At 37.9% G+C, this 19,187-nt stretch overlaps 1 protein-coding gene across 11 annotated transcripts in view; it reads right to left on the bottom strand.

The window, feature by feature from the left end:
• Positions 1-18,582, bottom strand: part of abi1a (abl-interactor 1a) — a 68,704-nt gene extending 50,122 nt beyond the window's left edge. For 5 of the 11 annotated variants that reach the window (XM_028434350.1, XM_028434352.1, XM_028434353.1 and 2 more), the window contains exon 1: positions 18,375-18,582. In XM_028434350.1, coding sequence (XP_028290151.1) covers positions 18,375-18,491 — 117 coding nt within the window. In that variant the 5' untranslated portion in view covers positions 18,492-18,582. The remainder of the gene's footprint in view (positions 1-18,374) is intronic. The other 6 variants (XM_028434357.1, XM_028434359.1, XM_028434356.1 and 3 more) reach the window with 3 other exon arrangements.
• Between the last annotated feature and the right edge of the window lie 605 nt (positions 18,583-19,187).

Here is a 19,187-nt window from a genome sequence, read left to right as displayed (position 1 = left end):
ATCGGATCGGATCAATATCCGTATCGGCCGATACGCAAGGCTGCAATATCGGTATCATATCGGAAAGGAAAAAAAAAATTGTATCAAGACATCCCTACCATTTACTAGAACTAACAAATAAGGTTTTCAACTCTTCAGTATTTGGTTAAATTGTCAAGCCTGATACTGAGAGCTAACAGAATGCCTCCAAATAAGTTCATCTGTTCCAACAACATGGGAGACATTTATGAGCGGTGTTATTTCAATCACAAGAACAACAGTCTGCTATTCCCCATGCTTCAAAAAGTATACAATAATTAAAGAACAGTGCGTAATGCGATCGCATATTCAGTAAAATACTGCCAATATCAGACAAACTTGGGAAAAGACACATGATCCCGCTTTTTTTTTTTAATTCATGCAGGTTTTGATGCTTTATATTAGCGATGTGGTCCAATACCAAGGGGTGTACTTGAAAATTGCTCTAATACCACTTATGTATTTGTAGTCTGTACTAAAGTGTAGCCGCTGCTAAATAAGAAAAGACCGACTTTGCATTTTCTAAATACAAAGTAAAAAAAAATAATAATAAAATTAAAGTTGCTCAAATCCCGAACAGCAAATGGATAAATCAAAAAGACAAAATATAACTGGAAACAATTAACTATAGTGCACTATAGTCCATTCCCAGTCAAAAAATCCATCTTATAATGCAAAAAGCACCGTCACAGAGTTTCCACACAGCAGAAAGTTCACATAGCAGTTTCAGATTAGATTCTGTGACCGCTAAAATTGGCCCAATTAATTGACCTGAACCGATTAAAGCTGCAGTTTGTAACTTTTTTTTGGCATCATTTGGTCAAAAATCCATAATCATAATGGTCATATTGTAATCAAAGTGTTCCGAGTGGATAGTGAATCTATTCTCCTTCTCCTGGCCCTGTAAATGACATTTAGAAATCTGCATGTCAGCCAATCAGAGATCTATCAACAAACGTGTGCTCCATGAGCTGTTTTTAGTGTTACTATTGGCTACTCGACTGAGGTCAGGCGCGTTCACGTACCCTCGGTAGTAAAAGTGTAATGACGGACGTCCCAGCTAAACAGTTCAATCAAGCAGGTAAGGGCAGACCGATGTGGAGAAGCAACAGTTTAAAGCCACAAACATCACTTTGCGTCCTTGCAGATCCCCGTGACTGCGCAGGGTCCGCCCCCCCACACACACACTGGTGTCAGAGAGCAAGTGATAACAGATGAGATAAATAAATAAATGTAAACCTAAAAAAAAGCTTATTCAAGGTGAATTATTTTGCAGTCTGGATGCGGAGTGATGGTTGTCAGTCTGTGCTGAACGATAGACAGCTAGGATCACAGCCCCCTCTGTGAGCTCTCTGGCGGGGAGGAATTGACGGCAGCAGCCGCTGCTCAGGACAGTTACTACAGAGTGATATGTACATTCATGTCTCTACTCTAAAACACTAGAAAAACATCCAATAACACAATATAAAGTCTGTACATTTTTCACTATTGTGTATTGAGAAAAAAAGTCACAAAGAGCATTTACAAAATATACCGGTAAGGGAAGTTGAGTTTCGGTTTAAAAATGGAGCGGAGAGAGGATTCTACAAACTGCAGCTTTAATCAGTTGGGCTCAAGTGTAAAAGAAAACATTTTCAAAGATGGCAGCTGTATTTGCATTAAAGGTATAAAGGAGGATTTTCCCAAAGTTTAGAAAAGAAACGTCCTCTCCAGTTTTTGAAAAACAATGCACATGCGCAACACTCTACCTGCTCCCAAGAGGGAACGCCTATTGAACGTCTGCACAAGCCCAGTTTTCCTCGTGCACAGCTTTGTTTACAAGTTGATTTCGGCATCGCTCATACAAGCTTACTTTCCAAAAGAAGATTTGCGAACAGCGAGCTTCAATGAATGGCTGAAACCATAGCTCACAAGACACAAACACTTGAAAGCGCGCATGCGCAGCTAGCAAAAACTAGCTAGGGACAAGCGCGTACAACGGCCTTACATAAACATATCACCAGAATGATTGACAATTAGGAGAACCAATAGTCTTGATGATCCATCCTCCACAATGCCTTTATTAGATACTCATATCCGGTACTCAGTTTTGGGCAATACACAAGTCCTAGTTCTAGAAAAAGTGGTGTCGGGACATCCCTAGTTCAAAAGATAACCATCTGTATCTGTGATGGTAATAATCTGTCTGACAGTCATCCAATCTTCTGATCTGTTCTGAAAAACAAGACGAGAAAGTGTTGATGTTATTCCAACATTTTATGTTTCAAATCTGGAGAATGTGGTTTTCCAAGAAAGCTTGAGAAAAAAAAAGCAAGGGCAGAAAGCTGTGTGCATTGAAATAACGACGCTTCAAATTTTTATTTCTACTACACCCGCTTGGAAACACACCACTTGCGCCAAATCATCAAAACATGGATGAACTTTAAATCTAGGTCACTGGGTTATGCCACATGCTACAAAGCAGTCTTTAACCCTGTAGTTTCCCAACTATCACACACTAATGGGTATATAAATACGGTCATATATTCTCACAAACCTCTCCCTTCAAAGAAGTAGAGCTTCAAATTGAGCCCTCGAGTTTGATCTACGTGGACCCCTTCCTTCTCAGCACCACACACATAAAACAGAATACAAGCAGTGCTGGCCAGAGGGAACACACTCCTCTTTGATAACAGGCTGCTGCTGGATGCATTAGGTGGCAGCAGTAATGGATACATGGATGATTATAGTGAGCCAAACTGAGTAGTCAGCCACAAGAGGATGAGGGAAAACAGAAATAAGCCATGTCACTGTGTGGCATTATTGATTCACAGAAAGAGAGCGTAACTAATCCACGAGCGTTGCTGATGTTTCTGTGAGCGGGAATCAGAGTGGCACATGTGTTGGTCAATACCAGCCCCGAGTAAGAGGTCAAATTCCTCTAGAGGTGAAAATGGCCATTTGTGGACAGCAATCATGGATACAGGAAGAAAACTAGCAACAAATGAAAAACAAGGAAACTTAAAACAATAGTGTTTTTACAAAGGCTTATGGGTAAGGGTTTGCTGCACAGTTGGTTGTCCTGAGCTGAGCCAATATATCTTGTCCTAAAACACACGGTTCTCATTTACCTACTATTTTTCCCGTAAAGCCTTTTATTTTTAGTAAAAAAAAATAAAAATAAAAAAAAAAAAAACACATTTTGTTCAAATCTCACTTAAAAAAATGAATACAGATGTTTGGGCCTCCTTCAAAACAGATATGAAAGCAGCACAACAAAAACGACCAAATGGTTGATTTTAATTTTTTGTCTTTTGGTTACCACAGTGTACAGAACACTCAGGACAATTATGTTATGTTCTGGTGTTCTCAAGTTTAATATTTGTTAAGTGGCAAAAAAATAAATAAAAGTTAACATACCCATTCAAACCTATTGGAATAGTGACATACCAATTCCGAGCGGTATAATGACTCCAAAGGGTTATAATGATTCCAGGATTAATTCTAACTGAGGCCTTATACTGATTCCGAGAGGTTATACTGATTCCGAGGGGAAATTTATGACACCCGGGGTTAAACTGAGGGATATACTGACTCTGAGGGATTATACTGACTCAAAGGGGTTCAGCTTAAGCATCCTGACTTGCATTTTTTTTAGGAAGTCCAATTCGACTAGTCAATATTTATTAGAGGTGTCCCGATCCGATATTAATATCGGATATCGGTCTAATATCAGCCAGAAAATGAATATCGGATTTTATCGGACTGCATCTAAAATATAATATAATATTCTTATTCTAAAAGGTTAATTATATGTAATCCATTGTTTTATAATAAATGGGTGTTTTTTTTTTTTTTTAATAAACAAGTATTTTCTAACATTCCACACAGCAAAATAAGTAATAAAAGTATGTATGATTTGTGCAGTCATCGTATCAAATCAATATCGGTATCAACCAATACTCAAGACTGCAATATCGGTATCGGAAGTGAAAAAGTTGTATTGGGACATCCCTATTATTTACCGACACAAGGACATTATATTTATGATTAGTGATGCACCAGAAGGGCAAATGTTATATTTGTTTTATTTTATTATGTGCATTGTTGGAGTGCTAAATAAATATTATCATGTTTCTAACTCAAGTATTCTTTGAAGGATTAATAACAATTCATACAATTGCAATGTTTTCATTTTAGTGAGGTTAGTAACATTCAGAGACTAATATTTGCATGTTAACTTATTTCTGTTGCGGTTTTCGGCCAAGATTTTTCATTTCGGTGCAATCCCTAATTTATGATGACAAATTTGAGGGTAGATTTGAACATCCTCACTACCAATCTGAAACCCAAGGATAAACTATTGCATCAGACACATATTGTGAAATCTGGCAGACAGGACAGGAGCTCTGTTTTTGGCTGAATTCAGAAACACTGGGATTTGATAAGCATTTGAGGCCTGAGCTGTGGCAATGGAAGAACAGATGTGACACTTGATTGCATTGAGCTGGCAATGTTTTATCGCATCTTGCTCCAGATACGGCTGCCTTTTTTTTTTTTTGTCTTCACTCGTTTGAGAATCAGCTTTACACAAATCCTCGAACCAAACCAAAGTGTGGTTAACTTAGAGAAAGGTTTAAATTCCTTGTGACACACAGCCTCAGTTAGAAAATGGCAGAATTGTCTTTCTGGTAAGACTTTATTGAGTTAAAAATATTGAGATTAATATATCGGCTTTACACGATCAGGATTTCTGGGCCGATCACCGATCCGATCATATGAATTCAGGTTGTTTTTTTTAGGTACCAACCAAATTCTTTTGGTACCACCTGATACAGATTGACGGGAATTCAAACGGTACAATGTTTCGGGCCTTGTGACTGTGAGGGAGCGGAAGAGTTGAATAATTTCCATGCAGGACCTGCACATAACATTGCACGCACTAGAGCGTCATGGCTTCGCTTTGTAAATAGCTATGCAGACCGAGCACTTGCAAGAAATATGGCAGATGTAAATGTGAGCTTCACTCAACACTTAAAAACCATTTCATTTAGTCCCTGAACAGCAGCTTTGTCACATACACAATGGCAACGTTTACAAAGTAGCTTTAATTCCTCTTTAACCTGACCTTGTAAACACTTAATTCCTAATGCTAGGTTAATTCCAAATTAAACTTAAATCTGAATCAGGTGGCTGGTTTATTCCGATTTTAATTCCAAATTAAATAATTCCTCTTTCTTGTAAACACTTAACTTGCTTAATTCCAAGATGGCGGGGGCCCGGACTAGAGCCGACACTATTTAATAAGACCCTTAAAAGATATGGATATAATGAAAACAGTGGATGGACTTATTACACACACGGATATCAGCAAACAGAACGGCTTCATCGGACGGGTGATACTAAGACCCGGAGACGGAGTAATGTGTTGCCATACTGCTCCACAGGCTGTAATATCACCAAGTTTATCATTGTACCAGTTGTTAGAGCTACTATCTTTACCAGTAAGCAACTATTTATGCATGGTTATTGTTTTCATGAAACCGTTTCACAGTTTGCTCATTGGTTTTCACCTTTGCGCACAAATGTGAGTGAAATAAAGCTGTGTCACATAAAGCAAACAACTCTTTGGTGTAAATGAGACGATAAAAACATAAATGAGAGCATCTACAGAAAGTGTCATCACAACAATGACGTCAATAATCGGATCGGCAAATTAGGACATTACAGTCGATCACATTAATTGCATAAAATGCAAAATATCGCCCAATATAGCCGATCAGATCCGCAAGAGGGAACGCCTATTAATATCGTATATCGCCAATTTCAGAAAAAATATCAAGATATGAGTTTTGGTCCATATTGCCCAGCTGTATTTAGAAGCTGAGATACTGCTCAGTAGTGGATAATAATATAAAGAATGAGGTGAGCTCACTGAGAGCTTTAGCACTCCTAAGGCAGTTGAACTCAGATATTTGTGAGATGAGTAATGACTGAATGAGAGACTCAGAGGTATCCAGGCAGTAGTAGTAGAGCTGTCAGCAACTCAGAGAGCACGTAGGAATGTGAAAATCCTGCCCTCAATAAACCTGTAGTCAGGAGTCGCAGCATGCAACCTTTGGGAGCTCAAAAACTCAAAATTATTTCATTTTTAACTCTGTCCCGGTCATTTTATTATGACAAATTTCACTTTTGTTTACTGCACCCACGTCTAGTTCACAGAGTCAAATAAAATGTGGTGCAAAAGCAAGGCGCACAGACACCACCGGAGCCTATTTACTACGTGGAAGTGGCTTGCACACGCCCCTATGAGGACCCCTCCTGGTCCGCTCAACGAAGGGCAAGTAGAAGGCCGGTCCACAACAGACAAAGGGTTGGGAACCAATGACTAACAACACAAGTGTTTGAGTAACAAAAAGCCTTGTAGGTAACATATAATAAGAATAAATAAGACTGACTGTAACAGGATAGCTTTCTGTGCAGAGTTACCATGAATAATGATCTTATCCGACACTCTCGCCCATCCGGTCTAACAGGATAACGGCTGGAAAAGAGCAGTCACCCTTTTTTTGTAAAGCCTACAAATAAACACAGTGAAAAGAGACAAGCTCTAACTTACTGGGCCAACAGGTTTCAAGTTTCCACAATACTGTTTAAAATCTCGTTTTTCATTTTTCCTGTTTATTCAGCTTTGCCTAATTTGATGTAATTACTGACATACTAAATGTCCCAAAAATCATGCCAGAAATGCCTAATAGTGATTACTTGTTAAAACCAATAACTATACATCCAAATCTTGAAACCAAGTGGTTTCCCAAGATTTCATAACCTGAGATAAACACACAAACTTCAGTATGTGTGTTTATCTCTTCAACACAAGTTGATGCACATTTAACCACCAAAGGGGAGGAAAATGTGAAAATGTATGAACTACCAGTCAAAGGTTTATAGACACCATCTCATTTAAACTAAATTAAAAGGTGTGTCCAAATTTTAGAAAGCTAGTGTATGTGATTTCCTCAATTTGTGTCCATTTTATTTACAATCGTGGAAAATCAGTGGCATAAGCATTCCTTTAACATCTATACACTGTTAAGTTAGAACTGCATGGTGAAGGGCCAAAGTAGCAGCATCCTTGTTTGTAATATATATAATAAACCAAAATGGCTTTTCTAAATGATATATAATATACAATGTATTAAATATAATAAACTAAATAAGAAGCTCAAGAACTATAGGGCTCTATTCTCCCGTCTGGACTTAAGCGATGCAGTTACGTGCTTCTTTACGTTAGACATGGTATGAAAATATTTGAATCACTGTGACCAACGTGGACAGAAGTCTGCGTCTGTCAGAGTTTTAATTAATCGTGCAGCAGCAGCTGCTATTCCAGGGTTCGAAGCGCATAAGTGGAAAATGACTTACGCACACCGGAGAATGCGGGGAAAGCCAGATTTGAATGGGAACACCCACATTTCAGGGCTGCTCCACCCACAGTGCGTAACTGGGATGAAAGCGCGCAGCGACTGACTTAAGTACAGGGGGAGAGTAACACGCAGCCAAAAACAGCGCAGCCGCGTGGCTTTTTGGACTTACGCACATGGGAGAATAGAGCCAATAGTGCGTTTAAAATATCAATCCATTCAAATATCCTTCGACACTATTTTGTGTAACTTATCATTTACTGTAAATTAAAAATTATTAGAAATGTATGCAATGATTATCGATACTATGTCTAAATGACAAGAATACATTGATTATTTCTCCCACCCAGAATCAATATGAACTAAAACGGGTTTATTTACAAATAAGTGGATCGAGAGGGAAAAAATAAGATAAGCATGTCCAAATGTAGAATCCACCTTCTCTCCAAACATGAACTTAAAAAAAAAAACTCTTCCTAAGTAAGGTCCTTATATGCAATTTTAAACGTGCTCAGGAAAAAGAATTGCTTTGCAAATGCAGTCACTCAGGATTCAGGTACATGAAAAAGCAAGATATGCACATTAGAATTGAAACAAGGTTTAAGAGCCGGCTACATTTATATGTCTTACACGACCTAGGAACACTGAGCCGTACAGTGTGTTTCCTGGTATGCTACAGCTGACAAGCACATTTACGCTCCCACAAATGCATGCACAGTAGGGGGAAGGCACTGTGTCTGGAATGTTAGGTATTTGGCAACATGTCATACAATTTTAAACTTTCAACCGCCGCAACGGATGTAGCTTAGCTTTTAGATGAGCATGGAGAAACAAAAAAAAAGTCCCCACTGAATGAAAACATTTCTTAAACCGTCAAACACTGCAGTGATATTTGGAGCAAAGCGACTGCATCTATTCTCCCCCTGAAAGGTCACTGAGCTCTCACGACACTGCCTGCCCATAATGTATCGATTGCTGATTTCTGCCGACTGGACAAGGTGAGAATCCTGAGACGGGAGGCGGCTGTTTGCCTGGCCCTCAGCATCTGATCAGTTGTAAAGATTTACAAGGTTGAACAAGACTTGTTAAGCATAAAAGTGGTGCCCTAGTTATTACCATAGCAACAGTGATTTCTGATCAAATACAATGAGGTAGCATGATACTACATAACCATAGGGTGTTACATTAGGCATTTTCTTCTTCCTAATTAACAATCCTAACTAAGCTTTACACGATCAGGATTTTAGAGCCGATCACCGATAAGTGAGTTTAAAAAAAACCCTGAGCAGCAGCTGTGTCGACAACAAGAGAGTTGGAGATGAAGCTGTAGAGGCAGACCACAGTGGAACTACGTGAAGCCTCCATCAGCATTAGCATTAGCATTAGGAGCAAACACACATTTCCTGACTGTGGCATGGCAAAACCCGCTGTTGCTTATAGTCCATATTCGCAGGTGAACAGCGGAAGTGGGACACACACGCACACGCTGCATTTACACCAAACGCGTTTCGGGCGTCAAAATTGTGCCTCACGCCCCTAGTTGGACGCTTGTGCTCAGTGAAGCAGACTCCTGTTCATCGGCTCTACATAATCAAGAGAGTAGCTTGGCTTTATTTGTGCCTCGGCGCCGTTTCTGGATTATTTCTTTTTATTATTTTTTGCTAAATTTGTGGCAAAGTATCTGGCAAGAGACTTTGGTTTGTTGTTGTTTAAACAAATGATCCCCTATGTCCCTAATTAATAAATGTAATTCATCAATGTAAATATGACCAAAGAGATAGTTATACAAATGCTTTAATTATTTATATTGCAGCAGCCATTGTAGCAATAAACAATTGACACCATCCTTGTTCTAAAGTGTTTTACGTTACAGTAAAAGCCTGGCTAGGGACACGGACTGCCAATTATCCTGAGCTAGAAGTACTACTCATTTTCCTCTTAATGGAGGCAATGGTTTTTGTATTGTTCCTGATAAATGAATAAATAAATAAATACACAAACAAACAAACAAACAAGAAGACAGTCATCAACATCCCCCGCCAGATTGGTTGTCATTATACTAACTCACAATCTTTTCCTACATGTCCTAAATCTAAGAACTTAGATGTATACGTAAGAACATATTATCACATCAGAATATAAAATGACTAACGATCTTAAACGGTTTCTGAGAAAACCTGTCCCCTTTGAAGATAACTCGACCAGAGTAAAAAAAACAGAAAAAGGGAAATAACTCATGAAAAAATAATTGAGCGCTTCTCGTCGAACTCCATCAAGGTATTGATACCCTGAAGCCACACACCAAAATTGGTTATCGTATCTTAAACGGTTTCTTAGAAAAGCTGTCCTCTTTAACTCGGACGGATGGATGCACGGAGCTCAAACCTATATCGCCCTTCACACTTTGTGGCGGGGGATAATAGGTGGGCATGGGACCATAACAAATTTTGCAGGATGACAAATTGTCCCACAATAAACAATAATACTGTACTGTAATAATTTTTTACAACAAATTAACCACTAATGTAATGATGAATAAATGTATTTATTTTTCATGGGTATTTACTACCATTTTAATTGGAATGTCAAGAGTTCTTAAGAGTCCTAAATAAATTAAAAAAAAACAAAAAATAAATGAATAAAATGGATTCTCAGTTTATATTACTGCACGTTATAAAAAAAAATACTGGCAAAAAGAATATAATAGTCTGTCTCTGTTATAGGAAAGAAAAAAAAAACACTTGAATATAAAACATCACAACTAAAACAAAGAATAAAATGGCGGGAGGAAGTTTGAAGGCAGATAGACGAGGAAAACAAACACGCAAACATGGCGATATATCGAGGCCAAAAATGTTATCAAGTTCATTCATTGCTCAATTAATTGATTCATTGATTATTGTCCCATGGCCTATAGTGTCAAGTTACCACCCATTGGTACTGGAACTCTTTATTTTGTCCTTAACCTGAGGAGGTAAAATGATCTGCACAGGAAAACAATTAAACTGCAAAAAACAGACGTGTGCAAAGGCCCCCTGATGAGGAAAGATTGTGATACTAGAACGTGTGAAGAATGAAAAAACGTCCATCCTTCCAGGAGCAAGGACTGAGCTCATGAATACCTCTCTGTGGCACAATGTGTGAATTCATAATCCCCCCTCCACCCAGGCAGATGGAAGCTGACTGAAAGGCCATAAGGTCCACCTGACCTTGAAGAACTGCCAACTTAAAAAGACTTAAAAATTCCTTTGTTGTCAGCGAAGAAGCACAACGTGGAAGTTTGAAAAAGGAGGAAACTCATTAACCTTCATTGAAGTGAATTCATAATTGGCCTATGCTGACCAATAGGGTTCAGTTCATCAAAAGATGTGATGTTTTCCAACTTTGTTTCTTCTTTGCTAGAGACACAAAGTCATCGAAAATGAAGACAGCACTTTAGAAAAGGCCATTATAGCGCGTTTCCTGTGGCGGTCTTGGCTCTACACGGCTCCGCACTTCTCGCTTTCGGGACCCGATACTGTTTTTCCAGCGTTTCCATTGAGCGATAACCTGACACGCAAAACTGCCAGACTCCACGGATTGCACTTTTTTGCTGCTGTCCTCACAAGATCGCCAACAAAAATCAATGGTGGCCAAATGTTTCCTCTTACTTCCACTGGGACTGATTTTGTTAACTGTAGCCCAGAAATTCTATGTCATTTGCTTGTTGAATTAAAAACTAGTTTGTGGTTTTGTGTGTTCGGAATCTCAATCAGCTGCTGTGCGTCTTTCAGTACCAGAGGTGTGGAAAGCGGCGAGGAGAGGGAGGGAGAGGCACTCTGTATGTGCATCATTTTGGTTTGTTTTAAAATGTTTTGGATGGCAGTCCTCATACAGGTCATTTGTGATGTAAATAACAAAATTTGCTAGGCCTACACAGCTTAGAAGTGCACCTTTTTACATGCAGTTGGCATTATTACTAATCTGGGCCTGGTGTTAGGATGCCAGAGGTTAATTTTGCAATTTGCGTAGCCAATGGTTGATTTCCTGCGCTCTTGTTGGTTGCAATTTGCAAAAACCTATTTATCTATCATTTATATGTGGTTATTTGATGCAGATATGAAGCTCTGGGTGTGGTTTCTATTGCATGTGTTATGGTTTGCGGGTTTACACGGGTGTCTGGCAACTTCGTGGTTTGGGCTGATTTTTATTGGAATGGGCGTGTTCTAAGATGTGATTGGGCTGGAAACAGTCAAACTGATCTGGCAACACTCTTGAACACGCTCCAATAAGCAGCAGCAGCAGAAGAAGAAGACAGGCGCAAGCTCTTGGCTGAAGTTATGGAAAGGTTTTTAAAATGTAGAGCAAAAATGAAGACTGATAAATTGTCAAATTCATCAGCAAATAGTTTATCTATTTAATTTGATACTTATTATTTTGAATGGATTTATTTTATTACCAAATAATTTTATTTATCAGAATTTTTCTTCAGTTTTTTGTGTATCTAAATCAAAATATTTTGGGATTTCTGATTATTTATTTTTTTCGTTTGATCCTTCATATGTTTTTCTTGTAGCAACTTGATTTATTCTAACTGCTCACCTGTTCAGTGTTGTATGTGCAGGTTTACATACACAATAAAAAGAAATATCTTTGAGATGATCACAATGCATCATTTATTTTACAAGGTTTTAGCTTGTTAAACTGTAAGTAGACTTGATTTAGTGATTTGGTATTTGGAAAATTGGGTCCCGAGGTCAAAAAGGTTGAGAACCCCTGCTCAACACGTTTATTTTAGACTTGTTTGTAACTTTAAAATTAAATTAATTAATTTATCAGTTGTATTGGTTGTGGAAGTGGAAATTTGTTAATTATATATTGGTTTCAGGGTTCTCACCAGGAATTTTTCACAGCGGAGGAAGATCGTGTGGCACGCGACTGTTGTAGGGGGTCTGGGGACATCCCCCCCTCAATAGAAGATTTTGAAACTTATAACTCTGAGGGCTGAATTTTGTGATGTAAAGCTAAAATTGTTTAAAGCCAAAAGTTATTTGTTGGTATACCGTAGGTCCTCCACTAATAAATACTCACAGACACTGTATAGACAAAAAATAACATTTGATTCAAACACTGATTCCAAGACATGCTTTTCAAATATAAATGAGGTATTATGTGGGACCCGCAGTAATACCTGGACAGTTCTGTACACAAAATTACAACGTTGGGGGCCCCTATGATCTTCAGCGCTGGCGAGAACCCTGAGATGTTTTTACATACTGTACATACCGGTAATCTCCAACATTTCCCAATACTGTAAATCTGAAGTAGAACACTAGTAAACAGGAGATCTATTTTAGTAAATGTTTAGCAACTATCTTAATGTGAAAGGGTGTTTTTGGTGCACTTCCTTTTGTAAAGTTAGTGTCAGGGAGTCAATCTCTGACGGGGGAAAACAGGATGCTGACCTAGCACTTTGGGCTGCTCAACTATTATTACACCCAACGATTACAAAGATAACATAATCAAAAAATACGATTATATTAAAAAAAAAATGTACATAATTTCTATTCGCTAAAAAAAAAAAAAAAAAAACCCTATTTCGGACATCTACAAATGATAAAGCTTGGCACGCACATGTTATTAATACTAACTTTGAGTTGTTTAATCTACGCACATGCAAGCTCCTCCCCTCCCTTTATGTTTTTTTTGTACAAAAAATAAATAACTTTTTGGTTGACAAATAATCCTTTGAATAATCGTGATTTCAATTATGACTAAAATATTCGTCATTATTATTTTTTCTATAATCGAGCAGCCCTACTAGCACTACCACAAATACACACTTAGGCATAATTAGTAGCCCTTCCTTACACAAACCTAAGTCACCAACAAGTGTTGTATGTATACCCACTGTCATTTATTGTGAAAGAAAAACAAACTCCAATTTGTCATTGACAAGGAGGAGGAGGATGGGATTTGATTGTGAAGTGCAGAGAACTAGCCGCTACAAGCTGAGGCATGCTGTGTGCGACTCAGTTTGTACATGTGCGTGTGCATTCTCACACACACACGCACAAACACACCCTGTATAGCATATCACATAAGGTGCTACACTAATTAACAGGTCTGATCAGTCACTTAGCACTACAGAGTTGTATTGAAGTTTATCTGATGGCGCTACATTCATAAACACTGTAGGTTTTGGTTTGGGTTTTTTTTGCTCGTCTAGAAAAAACCTTTTGCCAATTTGTCATCAAAAGCATCAAATGAGGAACTGACACTAATGCACCACTGGATTAAGATCTTAAAACTATGGAGACTTTAACTCACTGTGGTGTTCTTCAATCATTTAGTTTTGCTTTAAAGTAAAGACCTTCTTCATTGACATCAATTACAGTCAGAGGTGAAAGTAACTGATTACAAGTACTCGCATTACTGTCATTGAGTTGCTGTTATGGAATTTATAAACCAGTAATTTTACTTGTATTTAGTACGTTTTAAAAGAAGTAAATGCAAATGCATCATATCACAGCCAACCAACCAGATTAAACAATGTACTACACCAAAACAGCAATGATTGGAGGTTATTTTCTCAGTTTTAAAGTTCATAAATGTAGCTATACTTAGAGCCTGATATTGTTTGTTAATTAATTGAATTCATTGGTGTTATTTTATTTAAAAAAAAGAATTGTACATTTTGACAAACCTCTCATCTCAAAACAAATGTAATTGTGCAACATAAAACGTAATCTACGTTGAATTACCTTTGAAACGATATATCAGACGACTATGTTCCGATAAACTTTTAAATTACCGGAAAAGGGGGTGGACCTCCGTTCCCTCCCTTTCAAAAAGGGCTCAGAGCGTCTCAACACATTCATTCATAGAGTATTCACACCAAACTGCATACCGATCAAACGACAACTAACGGAGGCATAGTCATTTTAAGAATGGGGCCCCCGGGGTCTCCCCGGCGCCTCGTGACATATAGGGGGTAATGGGCCCCATTTATATATTGGTATGTGCCAATGATTCGGTCCCACCGACCGTCGTAATATTTGACTCGCAAATAATTGAGAAATCAACTCTTTTTTTTCTCCTTTGGGGCCCCAAATCCAAACTCGGGCCCCGAGCGTCGATGTGCACACATCCATAGATTATAGCTACCAAATTTCAGCCTGATCCGTTCGTGAATAACAGAGGAGTAGCGATTTCAACTGGTGTACACAAGAACAAGAGGAACAACAAGAAGAAGAACAACAAGAACAACAAGAAGAACAAGAACAAGAACAAGAAGAAGAAGAACAACAACAACAACAAGAAGAAGAACAACAAGAACAACAACAACAACAAGAAGAAGAACAACAAGAAGAACAAGAACAAGAACAAGAAGAAGAACAAGAACAAGAAGAAGAAGAAGAAGAACAACAACAACAAGAACAACAAGAACAAGAAGAAGAAAGTGAGTGGCGTTAAAAACTGACCATTGCAGATTGAGGACATCCCACTAGAGCTGAGGTCAGAAGATGCTTTGACGCAGTCATCTATAATGTGCACTTTAAGGTCAATAAGCATTAGCTGGCCACCATTACCAGCCCACAGGTGCTGTGATGAAATGATAATCAGTGGTATCCCCATACAGAGTGCTCATCATTTTTCCTAGCGCAAATTTTTTATAACATCAACACGTTTTTTTTTTTCCAGTCCTTAAATCCGAAGACACGTATTAGAAGAGATACGCGTCTTCCAATCTCTTCCGAAAAACACGTAGTGATTAAAACAAAACCAACTATCTGTTGTATAAGCTTTAAGTTCTCCTGTGTAAATGATATAAAGACATTTTCACTCTTAAGGCTATCTCGCCTGCAATTATAATTTGGTGTTCGTTTTTCAGATGATCTTTGCTACACAAAAAAAAAAAAATCATTGTACAGGGTTGGGGTCAATTAAATTTTTCAGTTACAATTACGTTTCCAATTATCCATGTTGAATTACAATTCAATTCTGATTATTTTTCACCTTCAGAAAGTCAATTACAATTACGTTCTTAATTACTAGTTCAGCTAAAATTAATCACAATTACTGAGACTGAAATAAATAACCCCATTAAACATGTCCTTCCTCTCGTGTTAGATTTATGTTAGCATCTCTTTGTTATGATAACGAGTCTTAAATCTGCTGTTAAATACACTAAAAACAAATATCTATCATGTAATTTATTTCTTATCGATTGGTCACCTTGTTAGGCTTTATTGTTGTAATCTGTGCTTTATAATTTACATTTTATATTAATTAAAAGTTTAAATCAATCTGAAATAGTTTATTATGAAGCATATTGATTTATTGCTTGTGTTCATTGAAAAATACATGACAAGAGGTCCTTGAAAAAATTATTGCATATTAAATCGCAATCGCAATATTGAGGGAAATTTTTTTTTTTTAAAAATTAGATTATTTTACAAAATCGTTCAGCCCTAGTTACCACCATGTCAGGATGGCCGCATGGTTTCAGGCTCCAGACTCAAGGATTCTTCCTTTCGCTGGCGTGGGTTCGAATCCCACTTTCGAAATACATCTTTTTTTCATTTTAACATATATAACACGAGAAATTCCACCTTTAAAAATACATATACAAAAAAAAACATTTTAGGGTATTTATTGGGTTAGGATTAGGGTTAGGGGTTAGGGCGAGAGCTAAAATAAAACTGACGGAACTATTAGGGGTGTCTTGATCCGATATCAGCCTGTAAATGAATATCGGATTCAAATTTCCGAGTTTTCAGACTGTTGAAGGTTAAAATGTATGTAACCAATTGGTTCATAATAAATGAGTCAGTTTATCTCATACCTACTGTTGCTGACTATTGTTCTCTGTTTGAGTAACGTCACTTGATCAAGCCTTTTTCTAACATTCCACACTTTTTTATTAAAGAATAAAAACAAACTAGTAGAAGTATGTAAGATTCATGCTGATACAGATCAGTATCGGCCGATACGAAAGGTTGCAATATCGGTACCATATCGGAAATGAAGAAGTTGTATCGGGACATCTCTAGGAACTATAGCTAGAAGGAGACGGGTTCGACAGTGACGGAAGTACCGATATTTGGCTTACTGCGCATGTGCACAGGAAGTGCCAGAACTATAGTCTGGTTTGTCTGGGGTCTGGTGTCACGGTCTGAGTTCACATCGTACTGAGTTCTTCTTAAAATCTCAGTAAGTGACTGCTACGTCCTGAGATGTACCCGTACCGGGTTATACTGATTTCAAAAAATAAAGTTACATCGGTTTAACTGTTTTTTACTGCAATGTATATTATAATCATGTTTTTTTTTGGAGCTCCTTCTTGTCGGTGTCTGGTGATGGCGTACCCTTCACCATGAAGAAGATTAACTTGTCTATCATTTCTTTGTGGCGTTGGAACCTCTCCGGCCTCGTATATTGAGCAGTTGTACATTTTCCCATTCACCCCTCGTCAAAAAACCTTAGCTTTGAAATGTAATTTTTTTTTATCTCAGCACGGCGGAAGTAGAAAAAGCTAAGCGGAAGTAGCATGAATTCATTTTCCGATAGTGCGCATGCTCATAACCAATCTCAGACCGATGTGAACTCCGACCGTGACACCGCAACTATAGCAAGAGCCTAAAATTGAACACTACCAGGGGAGAAATGCAGCAGGATATTTCAGCCAAATGATAGATCTCGGTAAGACTGTAGAGTTATGAACCACCAGATCGCAATATTAGTGTCATTTTTGGAATATTTGCTTGTAGATTTCCATATTATGTCACAGCTGTCTGTCCAAATTAAAGTCCATAAAGATAACGTTCCTAGACAAGGATCCAAGTTATTCATTAGCAGCTGCTGCACAGGAGACTGACGTTACTAGACAAAGTGGTGAAAAGTTCCATCCTGAAAACAGACAGATCCTTTAGAGCTCAACCAAATCATCTGAAGACAAGGAAGAAAAACTAAATTACAGGGAATCCTCTGGGACTACAGCTGGAATGGACACACCCTCTGGAGCTGATATGGTGGCTTGTCTTCCTGCCTAAGAGAAAATGTCTTTTTTTTTTTTTTCTTAGATGTGTCTGTCTGTTGTACAGGTCACCACAGACACAAGACCCAGCACTAAAATTAACACCAGCACAGTCACCAGTGGTGGAAGTTGTGGTTGTAATATTCATCAAACTGTGTACAACAATAATGCCCAGAATGCAACAGAACAGATGCAGTGAAAACTATAAACATGAGCTTTAGAAGAAAACAAGTCACCAACAAAAACAAAAAAAAAAGCTTTATATTGTTATGTCTGCATCATGGATGTGGTGGCAATACAATAACAGTAATAATGCAAAGTTATTGCATGCCATCAAAAGCCACATACATACACTACAATGCTAAGTGCTTACAAGTTATTGAAGTAGACATTATATCAGCACTGTAATATCCCTGCAGGGAAAGGGGTTTTGTGGTGTTAAATTGTAAGTTTAATGTCCTTACAAAAAATAAAAAATAAAAAAGGTGACGACATTAAAATGAAGCTGTAGAAAAGTACAATCATTTAAATTATTCACAACACACACAGGATCCAGGCAACAAAAGTCGGGTGTTTTTCGACTAATGCGGTTATGTTTATTGACTCGGGCCTTTACATTAGCGGTGAGAGTTGCAGCAGTTTTTAAAATATGAGACCCATATGGTGCCATAATAAAAAGTAATCCCACCCTCAGTGTAAAGTGAACGGAATGAGTGAGTTAAAGACGACAGCGAGGGAGGAAAACGTCCAACGCGCTTTGAAAGCAGCTTCAACCCAACTGCTTTTGAACGCTCCACGGTGCTTTCACGGCCCCTGTGTGTCTTTCCCTCTACGTTTCCTGTCCCAGCCAGAAACCGCAAGGTCCGGGCTTTCAAACGACAACCAAAAAAAACGGAGCACGGAGCTCTGAGAATGCCCCCACAAAGTCATCTTACCTGGACATAATTGTTCTCGCAGTAGTCCGCGACTCTCGTCAGGTTCTGGTAACTCTCCACCAGGGATCTCTTACCGGCTGGTATCTCCTCCTCTAACAGCATTTGTAGCTCTGCCATCTTACATGTCTCCGCAGAGCCAGCCTTCCTTTGATTGAAGCTGATCCTGCAGCTCTGCCTCAGTCCTGATCCAGATCCACCCTCTGCTCTGCTGCCTGTCCTCAACACAAAGATCCTCTATGCACAAACACTCTCACTCTGCTACTAAAACATTAGGAAGCGTATTGCATTCAATGCAGAACTTAAATGTGATCAAATGATGTGAAACTTTTGTAATCATCCCTATTATTATTATTATTATTATTATTATTATTATTATTATTATTATTATTATTACTATGATTATAGTCATTATAATTATATCTACCTAATTTGTAATATTTGTATCTGTATTGACATGTTGATTGCATTTATTTTAGTTTTTTTTTTTTTTTTTTTAATAATTTTTATTTATTTTGTTTTCATTTTTTTTCCCAATGTTTTATGTATTATGTTAAAATATATGTACATTTCATCATTACTTACGATTGTAGAGGGGGAGAGGGAGGGATATGAGGGGGGAAATGCATGTTTATATCTGTATATCTTTTTGGCAACTGTAAAATAAAAAATAAAAAAAAAAATAAAAAAAATAAGACAAAGTTTTTTTTTTTTTTTTTTTTTTTTTTTTAAGTCACGTGATAGGTCAGCCATTGGTCAGTTTAGTTTACGTGACTAAGACTAAACCTAACCCTAACCCTAAAAATTGTTGCAATA

Source organism: Gouania willdenowi, chromosome 20 (genome assembly GCF_900634775.1).
Source record: "Gouania willdenowi chromosome 20, fGouWil2.1, whole genome shotgun sequence".
In the NCBI taxonomy this organism is placed as follows: domain Eukaryota; kingdom Metazoa; phylum Chordata; class Actinopteri; order Blenniiformes; family Gobiesocidae; genus Gouania; species Gouania willdenowi.
This window is presented reverse-complemented; position numbering and strand designations above follow the sequence as displayed.